Source organism: Rhipicephalus microplus, chromosome X, assembly GCF_043290135.1.
Source record: "Rhipicephalus microplus isolate Deutch F79 chromosome X, USDA_Rmic, whole genome shotgun sequence".
NCBI lineage: Eukaryota > Metazoa > Arthropoda > Arachnida > Ixodida > Ixodidae > Rhipicephalus > Rhipicephalus microplus.
The window spans coordinates 75,000,393-75,012,815 of record NC_134710.1 but is presented as its reverse complement, the minus strand read 5'-3'; the positions used below and the strand labels follow the sequence as shown (position 1 = coordinate 75,012,815).

General features: G+C 44.9%; 2 protein-coding genes across 2 annotated transcripts; one reads left to right on the top strand and one right to left on the bottom strand.

Annotated features, from left to right (window-relative positions):
- The first annotated feature begins 6,631 nt into the window (after positions 1-6,631).
- LOC119163623 (putative nuclease HARBI1) lies at positions 6,632-9,763 on the top strand. Its single transcript, XM_037415664.2, has 4 exons — positions 6,632-7,181; positions 7,238-7,380; positions 7,988-8,156; positions 8,873-9,763. Exons 1-4 carry the CDS (start codon positions 6,780-6,782, stop codon positions 9,566-9,568), a joined length of 1,410 nt encoding a protein of 469 aa, XP_037271561.1. The 5' UTR covers positions 6,632-6,779; the 3' UTR covers positions 9,569-9,763.
- Positions 9,764-9,767: 4 nt separating this feature from the next.
- On the bottom strand, positions 9,768-12,073 carry LOC119163624 (uncharacterized). The gene is made up of 4 exons (XM_037415665.2): positions 11,860-12,073; positions 11,014-11,112; positions 10,847-10,951; positions 9,768-10,454 (listed from the first exon to the last, which is right to left on the bottom strand). The coding sequence occupies exons 1-4, from the start codon at positions 11,927-11,929 to the stop codon at positions 9,808-9,810; spliced, it is 921 nt and encodes a 306-aa protein (XP_037271562.1). The 5' UTR covers positions 11,930-12,073; the 3' UTR covers positions 9,768-9,807.
- Between the last annotated feature and the right edge of the window lie 350 nt (positions 12,074-12,423).

Genomic DNA, 12,423 nt, shown 5'->3' with positions numbered 1-12,423 from the left:
CCGGCCGCATCTCGGCTACAGTGTACTAGAAGAGAGCAGTGGGCTTACTCCACAGCTACTCTGACGCTTTTGGCGTCACATAAGAGAGATAGCGCCACAGGCATTTTCAATGGAAGCTTCATAAGCAGAAGCTGCTCGCCGATGGCCGCTCCTAAAAGTTGGAACGTGCATTTATTCGATATTTGTAATAAACTTGCATGCTTTGACTGCCCTCTGATTATATTAAGAGCTTCTGGTGCTCTCGCTTCACAATGTTTTCCTTTTCTTTTGCGATACAGCTTCCCGAAAATTAGTCCGATGGCAGCCGGTGCAGTCTGTGCATTCTCCTTTCTAGTGCGACGCAGCTAACGCTTTTTGTGTGTGTGTGTGGGTTTCGGAGGGTGTGTGTATTTGTTCAGACCACATCGTGTTTCCTCGAATATAACACCTCGTCAAAAAGGATGATGTATAAAACAAATGATATGTTTTGATACAGTGACCAAACGTACGGTTCATGCTGTGTAGACTGAACCTAAAAAGAATTCGCAACAAGATTATGCCCGCCCTTTCACGACATAATTAGAAAACAGTGCACGTTCACTTCCTAGAAAAGCTTTAACATGCAGGCGTGCTGGCTGGGTTTGCGCCTTTATTATAAAGTGAAATTGTAGTGCTTAAATAATTTTTGTTCTGCTTCAGTTGTAGACCATGGCACAACAGTTTTCTGGGGGTTATTAATAATCATAATTATGCAGATAGACGTATGTTAGACATATGTAGAGCGACATAGTGAAAAACTAAAGAAAGATACACACGACCCTATTGGAAAAATTGCCATGGTGGATACTGGAAAACATGGTGGGCGTAGTGGAAATAATAGTGGGCATGGTGGAAATAATAGTGGGAATGGTGGAAATCATGATGGCTATGGTGGGACGTAGTGGAAAATATGGTGGTTATGCCGGGACATACTGGGTTGTATGGTGTACAGATGATGGGTAAAGTGGAAATGATGGTGGAAAGCAGAGGCTAGATAGTGGGCAATAATGGGACACTCTGCCCACCATTGCGATAATGCTGGGAAGCCCTAAGCATATGGTGGGTGGTGCTTATTATGGTGGGCTACATGGTGTACCAAGCTGAGAAACTCTTCCCACCATTGCGATAATGCTGGGAAGCACTAAGCAGATGATGGGTGCTGCTTGTTATGGTGGGCCACATGGTGTACCAAGCTGAGAAGCTCTGCCCACCATCGCGATAATGCTGGGAAGCAGTAACCAGATGACGGGTGGGCTTATAATTGCGGGCAAATTATATAGTGTACCAAGCTGCGATCTGTACACTACATGTTCTACCATCATGATTTCCACCAAAGGTTAGGCCTACTGATCGAGCCCGTACAATTGTGTTATCCGTGCTTCCGGGTTTCAGAATACACGATTACGACGATTAAGTATGACAATACAGCGCAGCCATATGGCATCAATTAACCTAAATGAAGCATTTTTCATTGTGTATGGTGTTCGCTCAAGAAGCAACAAACATCGATGTGACGCGATTAAAGCACTCCCAGAGAACGTAATTAAGTGTCTTCTCACCGACAGCCGCCGGTCGCACTCGCCGGCACTTCTCTAGCTTTTGTACGAGAACTCAGACGTGGCAATTCGTGTGCTTGGTGAACCATTATGATAGCGTAATGTTTCCGGTACACTGCATTCGTTTTGTCCAAGCCGTTATGTAGTTGTTGCTTTAGCGAAAGAGCTACAGCGTTGCGCTGGCGCGACCGCCCTCTACATTGCGCGAAAAGCATCCCAATACTCAATCAAATAAATTAGGCGGGCGTATCTATGAAATGAGCCTAGAAGCGTCATAAAGCGTGAGCAGATGTCGCCCTTTAGAACGAGCGCGAAACGGATATTAAACTTTGCAGACTCGCCGGTAAACTGTTGCTGCTCCCCAGTCCACTTGGTTTTTTTTTTTCCTTGAAGTTGTGAATTGTAAAAAAAAAATAGCACTAGTGCCAATAACATAGTGGCAATCGTTACAGGGCGCAGTTGCTTGTGTTTAATAAATGTGCAATTTTTAGTAGCAGGTGTAGATCTTGTCTATGTTGTGTACACGACAAACATAACTTGAACCTTAAATTTGTATGCCAACTAAGTATTTAACACGCAATCACCGTCATGTTGGTATGGTGGCTATAATGTTGGTGTCATTCTGCTTCTGGTCACCGACGCGTGCGGACGCAGGATGGAAAGCTCATCCCGAGCAGCAACAGCGGCCGACGCCGGCCGCGGTACAGCGTCTCCCCTCGTTCCAAAGGACTACAGGATTATTCCGCCTTCGTTGCCATCAGGTGAAGCGATGCGTCGAGCAGTAGCTCTACACTGCGACGTCAGCGGCCGACCGTACCGCATCGACGACTTCAGGAAACCTCTCAAAGATTTAGGCGTCATACAGCAAGTAAGTGGCATTGGAGCATATCAGATGTCGCACGTGTGGCTATTGAACATGAAGACCGTGGAAGCAAAGAAAGCGCTGACAGACGCAGGCGTTATCAAAGTTAAAGACCGGGTATGTCTCGTCATTGACCCGACGCGGCAAGAAGTTAAAATGAAATTGCACTGGCTAGCGTTCGATGTTACAAAAGACGCTATTCGACGTGCCTTCTATGAATACGGCGACGTCAAGGAGGTGACCGATGACCGACGGAGAGTTGAGGATTTTGAAGGAGTTGAATCGACCACTCGTGTAATACGCATGCAACTACGAGATGGCGTTTCTGTGGATCAACTGCCCCACCAGGTGCGTATTGGCAGCAGTACGGCACTGGTCGTGGTGCCGGGAAGACCGCCTTTGTGCTTGCGGTGCCGAAGCACGGGGCATATGCGACGCGATTGTAAGGTCCCAAGGTGCAGCGAATGCCACTCTTTCGGTCATGAGCAGGATGAGTGTAACCGTTCATACGCACGAGCTGCAGGGCGACGACCAGAGACTCAACAGAGTGAACTTCTCATGGATGAGGAGGAATCTGAACAAGCGTCTTTGCCTGCGATACCACAGAAGCAGACGACATCGGACGACACGCCGGTGCTGGGGAAAAGCAAGCAAGTTTCTTCAGCCCCGGACACGAACGCCGAACGGAAGATGGGAAGTCAAGCGGCCCCAACGACTAGCGAAGAGACGCGTCCTGCGCCTGCGATGCACGCCGCGTCGCAGCTGCAAGCAACGCGCCCTGAAACGCCGGCGTCCCAGGCCAACGCTGCTTCGACTCCTCTAAACTCGGCTTCACAGCACTCTTTGGCGAACGAAACACACGAAAATGAGGATTTGCCTAGTGATCTGGATACCTTAAACATGGAATTAGAATCGGCGTCTGCAAAACGCCGTCGCGATTCAGACGACGGTGCTCAAGTAGACGAAACGCAAGTAAAGTCGGAAATGCAGTGGAAGGTGGTCAGTGGAGGCAAGAAACGAAACGCTGCCCGCCAACGGTCGTCGTCACTCAAACGCGACGATGGCCGCTCAAACTAAAGGTGAACAACATGGATCCGCCCTGGACGACGAGAGCCCAATAAGTGAACGTGCAGGGCTCTCAGCTTGGACCCGCTCACCGATCACGTCGCTGAGCGGGTTCGTGAAAGCAGCGACGCTCAATGTACGAGGACTGGCTTCCATGAAGAAACAGACTCAGCTCTACAGACTAGCCATGGACCAAGACCTGGACATTATTGCAGTTCAGGAAACCAAAGTGGAGAGCGTGGACGCCACCGAGAGCCTACTGCAACGTTTCACCGGACGCTACACCGCCAGCGTCAGTCATGCAGTTGGTAGGTCGGCAGGGTGTGTGATCTTTGTGCGGAATAGTTTAGGTGCCAGTGTTCAAAACGTCACGTCTGACTCATCCGGAAGGTTTGTTGTATGTGAGTTGACCTTCTTTTCTCTTAATTGGCGAGTGATTTGTTTATATGCACCTCTTAAAGTTGATGAACGGTGTGCAACATTCGACGAAATTCGTACTTATTGTGAATGCGATCGCATAGTCATCCTTATGGGAGATTTTAATTGTGTGATCAGTGCCGATGATAAAACAAGTACATCCAATTTCAACGACTCAAGCACAGTCGCGTTAACGAATCTAATTTCTGACTTAGACCTTGAGGATGTTGCAGAGTGTATTGGTAAAGGACCAACACTGTATACGCATTTCCAAGGCTCCAGTCATGCGCGCCTAGATAGGGCCTACGTATCACTGGATTTAATTCCGATTATCAGTGAGTATAATGTCCTCCCTATTTCATTTAGTGATCATTGCTTAGTATCATTTGTAATAGGTAAAAGGAATAGACGTAGACCAGTATTTAACTGGGACACGTGGAAGCTGAATTCTAATCTCTTGGAAGATGAAAAATTTATGGACAGTGTTCGAGAGGCGTGGGTAAACATAGATAGTGGAGACCAAAAATACGGGGTGAAGTGGGAACAATTTAAACAGAATATAAAGTTGATAGCTATAGAACGCTCATGTGTAATAAAACACGGAAAGAGTGAAGAAGAAAGAACCCTACGTTTAAATCTCAAAGAACTGCTAGCAGAGGACAGCAAAACGCCAGGCTTATTCACAAATGATATAAGGTCAGTAAAGTCCAAATTGGAACAAATTGATGAGGAGAAGTATCGTGGCGCACTTCATAAGGGCAAGGGCAGAGAAAATGACCGTAGGAGAAAAACCGACCAAAAGAATGCTTGGTCTCGAAAAACGAAACGCTCAGCGGAATGTTATACATCAGATTGAATACATGGGTAACGTTACAAGTGAACAAAGATATATAGAGGATGCTTTCAACGAGTACTACACCACTTTATTTGATAAATGTAAAGTAAATGTAGATGAATTCAAGAATGAATTTTTAAAATTAATGCCAAAGGTTGAGGACTGCAGGAAAGACAGCCTAGAATGTCCTATTTCTGAACCGGAAGTGACAAAAGCAATCATTGCTCTCCATTTGGGAAAGTCCCCAGGACCTGATGGCTTAACAGCCGCATTTTATAAGGAATTCAAACACGAACTAGCACCGATCCTGGCAGCGGTTTTTAACGAAGCCCTAGACATAAAGACTTTGCCACCTTCTTTTCTGCTATCTCATACTATTTTAATACCAAAAACTGAGGACGCAGTTAAATTACGTGAAGTGAAATCGTACAGGCCAATTAGTCTCTCAAATATCGACTACAAGATTTTGATGAAAGTGCTAGCAAGGAGACTGCAGACAGTTATTAATAACATTGTAGGCGACCACCAGACATGTGGGATCAAACGGCGCACTATATTCACAAACATTCACAAGGCACAAAGTGTATTGGAGTGCTGCGATGCCACAAATGATCACATCGCGATGATCCAGATAGATTTAGAAAAAGCATTTGACCGAGTACCGCACGAAATTCTTTTTCTTTTGTTAGACTATGTCAATGTTGGCAAAGTAATTCGAGATACAGTTCGAATGGCATATACTGGATGTAAAACTCGGCTAATCATCAACAAAGTTCTTGGGAAACGAATTAATGTAAGACGTTCTGTACGACAAGGCTGCCCTTTGTCTTCCCTCCTATTTTCAATTTATATAGAGTCATTTTGCCAAAAAGTCATGAAAAGCAATAACATAGTGGGGTACAAACTACAAGAAGCTGAAGTGCGGGTACTGGCATACGCAGATGATATAGCTGTGTTTTGTAAAGATTATGATAGTATCGCTGAAACCATAAAAATTGTAAACCTTTATTGTAATGCAAGTGGTAGTTTGGTAAACTGGAGCAAGTGCCTGGGTTACTGGCACGGCGAATGGCCTGTGACTCCACAATTTGTGGCTGGTATTTCATGGACTACTACTCCGGTACGATACCTAGGTGTGCCATTAGAATATTATTGTGACAGTGAACCGTACTGGCGGCGTCAGGCCGTGGAGCTACGAGAAAAAGCTGAAAAACTCAATGGTTTCCAGCTATCAATTTTCGCCAGAGCGACATTTTGTAACGTATTTTTAGTCAGTAAGCTCTGGTATGTCCTTCAGGTAATGCATTGTTCACGTGTGAATCTACAGAAGCTTCATCGAATATTTGCTGTTTTCTTGTGGGGTTCTTCTTGGGAGCGAACAAGTAGAACTAACTTATTCAGACGGGTTCGCTCTGGAGGACTTGGTCTGTGTCATTTGTACCTTCGTCAGTTAGTTAATCGGTTTATGTTTTTCCGAAATAATCGAGACCCATTCATACGTACTGTTATACAGCTTAGGCTTGGAAGACGGTTGCCAGAATTTGTGGTAGCATCTGTTCACATGAAAGCAAGTGTTAGAGGTTTCTTAAAAGAAGTTGTTGATTCATGTCTCTTTCTAAAAACGCGTTTTTCATTGGAATACCTCAGTACGGTTTCGCGTAAAAAGTTATACAAAGATTTAGTAGAAACAGTTCTTCCTGTTCCCCTATATAGAGCATTATACCGTGTAGGCCCAGGCCAAAATGTCTTAAGCCGTGTTAAAAAAATGGAGGTAACACCTGGAGCGAAATCCTTTTTCTTTAATGGCGAATTCCATTGGGAGAGCAGGTGCACTCAAAAGCACGCTCAAAGTGCTCTCTTCCGAGGCGGCGTGTTTCAGTGGTCGAACAGGAGTAGGAGCACTGTCATCCATTGGTAGAGCGAGAGCGCTTTTGCTGCGCCGAGAGCAGCCAGGAGCAGTTCTGTCTGCTCCCTCTTAAAAAGCGGAGTGAGTGGAAAACGCAGGAAACCACGTGTTTGGAACGTCATGTCCGGACATACCCTCTCAGCAATCCTCCTCACTTGTTTACATTTTGCGGCGTCGTGTCGGGCGGTTATGGCGGCAGCGAAGCGTGCGTGGTGCTCGGGCTCGAACGATTTTAACGTCGTAGCGGCAGATTCTGGCAGTGAACGTCCACCTTGCCTGCCTTCAGATTCACGGATGGCGGAGGCAGCAAAACGTCGTCGTCTTGCCGAAGTATTTGACGAGCTAGACGATGTCAGCAGCGATAGCTGCTGGAGCTCTACGTCCGAGTCGAGTTCAAGCAGCAGCGACGATGACGACGAAGTGTATGCAGCAGCGTTTCAGCAGCTCTTTTCTCTGCCAGAGCGAAGGCCGAAAGTGGAAGCATATGTTACAAAGACGGTGGCTAGCTACTCCGACGAGGAGGTGAGTCATTCGGCTTCTGTTTTAATTAGGTTGCTTAAAGGCCTGTTTTCTTCCAGTTCAAAAGAAATTTCCGCGTCACGCGGCCGGTCGTGGACTTCTTGGCAGCAGAATTCGCCAAGTCACCGCACTGCCCTCAGAACAGTGATCATGGTGGCCTGCCTGCCAAGTCGGCTGAAGAACACATTCTCTCCTTTCTTTGGTGAGTGTCCGTACGTTTAGGAATGCCGCTGTCATCAGGTCACTGCATAATCCGTTTTATAGTGGGTTAGAGGCATATGAAATATTGCAAATAAATGTACCTAATTCGCAGCATGTCATTGGACCACCTTGCTTTAAACTTGTTAAATGCTACTAGCGAGTGTCGAACGTAATAGAGTTATAGTATTTTGTGAAATGCTTTCGTAGTTTGTACACCTACACACTGAGCTTCACAAAATTCTCGTTACTAGAATCAGTGGCAAAGCATAATTCATGATGCATCATTACAAACAACCATGAAAACTTTTGCTCACGAAGCATTTCAAATCGGCTGTGTCAGCAGGTTCACAGTGAGCTTCATCTCCACACTTATAAATGTAATGCGCGAATTAAAATTAGAATTTGTTATTTAGATAGTGCTTCTACTAATCAAATATTTTGAGTTTCTAAGGTGTCACCCAAAAAGGTGGAATCGTGTTTTCTGACTTCAGTTGTCTTGCTAATTTGCTTCATTGACAGCGACAGCATTGTTAACACCATTATTCAGTCATTGACAGCAACAGCAAGCTTAATTCCATTATTTAATTAGAGTATCCTCTCCTTTTCAGGTATGCAGCCAACAAAGCATGCATTAGAGATGTCGCTGGCCGCTTTGAAGTCGCAGAAAGCACTCACCACAGAATGATGGGCCGAGTAACTGCATTCCTGCTCGACATAGCACCGAATGTAATCAAGTTCCCCAGTGACCTGCAGAAGCTTGCTGTGGATTTTGAGAAGGTAACTATGCTTTTGTAAACATGCTATTTAAGGTATAAACTACAGTTTTTTTCACACCAATGTCATACAGCTCTACACAACTCAAGGGACCAGACTAAGAGGAATTACACCTACTCAAACCACAATAAGGACTGAAAGCAACTGATATGCAGGATCAGAACTGCAAATGAACAGAAAATGTAAAAATGCAAGAGATATGAAAGAGCACCACACAGTCAAGCCTCCTTCATGTGTATTACAAATGCTGTCAGCAATCGGACATTTTTCTTGAGTAGTTTTGACCATGTGATGCTGTTTCATATCTCTTCTATTTTCCCATCTTCTGCTTAGTGATGTACATCTAGTACTTGTCCTGCATGTACAGTGAATAAACCTAGAGTTCAGTTACTTGTGCACTCTGTATGTACTCTGTATGTGTCATTAATTCCCCTTCGTGCGGTCCCATGTGTTCTTTACCGCTCTACTATTACAATTATGAATTAGTTAGTGCCAGAATGCACCTTTTAAATAAGTTATTACAATTATTTTTCCCAGATGCTTCACAATTAAATAGCCAGTTAATTTCAATCATGTGTACCGGTAGTGTATTGCACTCGCCGTTATGAGCTTCAAGTCTCCAGTTTGTTTTAAACTTTTCCGCATGTTATTGGCACCTTTCATTACCCTTAGTGCCATGCTTATTTGACTATGTGTGTGCACATTTTTTTCTCTTGCAGCTGTCGGGATTCCCAGACACAATTGGGTGTGTTGACGGAAGCTACATGCCTATCAGGTGCCCAGCCAGGAAAGTGCGATCTGTTTATATAAACCGGCACCATTACCTATCCTTGACACTTCAAGGTGTTTGTGACAACAAGAAGAGGTTTCTTGATGCCAGCACTGGCTACCCAAGCAAAATTCATGACGCACGCATTTTCCGTCGGTCCAGGATTTCAAGTGTTTTGCCACAACTGTGCTCTAGCAAGTACCATATAGTGGGGGATGCTGCATATCCTTTCCGGGAGTACCTGATGACACCAATTCGAGACTATGGGAATCTTGACAGCATCAAAAAAACCTTCAATGCAAGACTCTCCGGGACAAGGGTGCTTATTGAAAATACTTTTGGCGATTTAAAAAATCGTTTCAGACAACTGCACAGGTTGGATATGTGGACAGTGGATAACATGTCCAAGTTTATCATTTCATGCTGTGTGCTTCACAACCTCTGCATTGATTGTGGAGATTTGCCAGAGAACCTGTCACGAGACCTGTCACTTACCTCACAAACAACAAATGTAGACTCAAGCTCTTCTGCAGTTCAAGTAAGCAGCAGTAGTGTAGCCCAACAGGATAGCCTATTACGTGGCTTGGCTAGCATCAAGAGAGATCACTTGATGATAAAAATGGGGTTGCAGAACCAGCAGCCATGAAACAAGGAATTCCTTTACGTGTTATGCAGTTGTGAGCAAATATATGCTTACCAAAGGCCCACCTGAAAAGCTGAACTCGTTAAAACACCTTCAAGGTTGGGAAAAATTGTCCTTACCACACACCTGTTGGCCCATTTGCATTTTCTCAAGGTAGTGTATTGTGCCAAACTAGAAAATAAAAGACATTGAAACTAAGTAATCGCTTTGGGTAGTACGTTTATTTATTTAAAACTACCACTTTATTTTGGAAGTCCAAAGGCCTGACGGAGAATCTCCATTTTTTCTTCATGCATTTTGCGCCGCTCTTCACGAAGCACCTGTCGCTCGGCCTGCCTTTCAGCTCTTCGATTTTCTTTTTCTTGACGTCTGGCCGCCTTTTGAGCCTCCTTTTCTTCTTGCAGTGCCCTCATTTCAGTAAAAAACAACTGCATGTGTGCCAGGCGTGCAGTTCCTACCCGTGGCTTCGTGTCGGGATTTGAGGACTGCGTCTTATTTTCCTCAGTGGTGTTGGCAGGTGACAACACGGCCGGAGATTCGGGCGAGGCTTTGAATGTAGCCCCTGAGGCGTCTCGCTCTACCTCCGGTTCAATGCTGTCATCAATGCTTTCAATTTTTTTCACCTCGTCGTCAAAAGGCACAGGGGTGGGTGAAGCACCAGACCTTTTGTTATGGTCGGAAGACGCCTTCCGACGCCTAATTACTGTTTTGTACCTATTTTCACACTGTTCTGGGGTTTTGGCTATGCCAAGCACAGCCTCGATGTCCATCGATATTTGTTTAAAGGCTTGCTTCCTGTTTTTGAATTTTTTAAATGGGCCAATCTGAGGGAAATATTTGAGGTAGTACTCTAGGAGCAGCCTTGTTTGCCCCTCTGTCCATTCAGCAGCTAGAATAAGAAAGAACCAACACATAAATGGTTTATTGGGAAACTGTCGGTCATTGTGCAGGCATTACTTATAATTGAATAATTTAACACACAGCACGGTCACTTGAGCTTAATTATCAATCAGCAAGCATTAATCAACAAAACAAGCATTTGCGCAGACTAGCAAACATACATAAGTGATAAGTTCTGGTATTGTGCATGTAAATGCAATATGCAAATTGTGCCAGTCTTCCAGTAATTGTAGTGGTCTGCTTTCCATGCTCTCTTTTTTTTTTTGTCATTTAAGGATCACTCCTACAAGTACACTTTTACACGCTCTGATGCATGCTTGTTAGATTTACCCAAGAACACTTGCTGAGGCAATTGTAGACACTCAGTGTTAATATACTTGCCTCCACCTCCTCTCCTGGAGCCTGATGGCTTGCTTTGAGCACCAGTCTCCCCGTCAGCTGATCTTGATGCAGTGGGAGCTGGCAGGTGCAGAGTATCTGTGCCATCTAAAAAATATAAATGAGCAGTAAATGTAGTGCCTCGCAATAATGTTAATACTAATACTTACCACCTCCTGTTTCAACGCATGGCAATCTGAGCTCCATGCGCATTTCTTCGCTCCCTCGCCTTGGCACATCGCCAGCCATATTTGTACGCAGAACTGCATCTGTTTTCACACAATGATGGAAATGTAATCAAATCAGTTATATAATGAAAATGGTTTCTCAAGTAGTCAGCTACATTATGCAAACTCGGATGCCTTACACTCGAAGGTAAGCGGATTAGAGCAAGCAAAAAACAAATTCTAAAAAAGTCAATTCATCATGTTACAGGGCTGCATGAAACACTGCACAAATCACTGATAATTAAAAAAAAATATCGCTTATCATACGTAGCATCTCGACCCTGCGATAAGAAATCGTGCTTCCGAGGAGATGTATGGCTTCACCGTATCACGTGGGATGCTGATCTGCCGTCTGGAGACATTAGCCACTTAAAAATCAGAAATAAAAATAAATTGTTACTGCGTGCAATACTTAGCTGCACCCACGTGACACTTGCTACACGCCACTTCGCAGTTACTTTTCTTAAAACGCTGCGAATCATTCTGTTGCTGATGGAGGGGTCTGCAATGTAAGTTTGTTTTGAATTAAGGATTAATTACTCATGCAAGGAAACTTGGCAACAGGATAGTGTACTGCAGTACTTCTAGAATTGTTTACGTTTTGTTAACTGCTGATGACAGCAGCAGCTGGTAACTGCATGAACAGTCTGATAAAGCTGTCATATCCACGGTGTTTTTCTGATATGATAAAGAATAGTGGGCTTAGGTCCACGCGCGCAAGAATGCATTGCATGCTGCATGCGCGACAAGTGCGCTGAAACAAATAAAAAGCAATCAAATTCACTTTACCTTCCGTACTAGATGGTGCCTGGTGTTGAATTAAAGACAGTAGGATGCGCTGAGCTTCCGAGTCCATCATGTAGTAGTATACGAAGCAGCAGCTTTGCAGGATAGCGCGCAAGCGAGTGCGCTGTACCAACCACTGCCACACGTGCTTTCCTTGCCCGTCCGGATCAGACCGCACGTGTTTTGCAGCAGAGGACGCTGGGATGCACAACCTTTCTCCTCACTCGCCTTTTTATTCCCTCACACCTGCTCTGCGGAGGTGTGCCGCATTCCAGTGGCAGGTCGAGTGACGCGGCTCTCAGTGCTCTGCCCCCTACTCCTCTCTGCTCGGCACCCTTACTCCTGTTCTCTCAATGGAATTCGCCATAAGTTGCACACTGGGACCTTGCCCGTGAAAACATGGATGCAAGAAAAAGGCTTATTCGTTCCTTGGGGTGTTGATTGCCTTCTCTGCAAAAAGCCGGAAACAATTGAACATGTTTTCCTGGACTGCTGGGATGCAGTATTTTTCTGGGATGTTCTCCAAAGGACTTTGAAAAAGGATCTGCCTCTCGATGCCTATGGCAT

Excerpts from the sequence above, each read along its gene's own strand:
- LOC119163623 (XM_037415664.2), top strand. The coding sequence starts at position 6,780 with ATGTCCGGACATACCCTCTCAGCAATCCTCCTCACTTGTTTACATTTT. Across the intron at positions 7,182-7,237 it reads CTAGCTACTCCGACGAGGAG|TTCAAAAGAAATTTCCGCGT; the intron begins GTGAGTCATTCG and ends GTTTTCTTCCAG. Across the intron at positions 7,381-7,987 it reads CACATTCTCTCCTTTCTTTG|GTATGCAGCCAACAAAGCAT; the intron begins GTGAGTGTCCGT and ends TCTCCTTTTCAG.
- LOC119163624 (XM_037415665.2), bottom strand. The coding sequence starts at position 11,929 with ATGATGGACTCGGAAGCTCAGCGCATCCTACTGTCTTTAATTCAACAC. Across the intron at positions 11,113-11,859 it reads GGCACCATCTAGTACGGAAG|ATGCAGTTCTGCGTACAAAT; the intron begins GTAAAGTGAATT and ends GTGTGAAAACAG. Across the intron at positions 10,455-10,846 it reads CTCCAGGAGAGGAGGTGGAG|CTGCTGAATGGACAGAGGGG; the intron begins GCAAGTATATTA and ends TTCTTATTCTAG.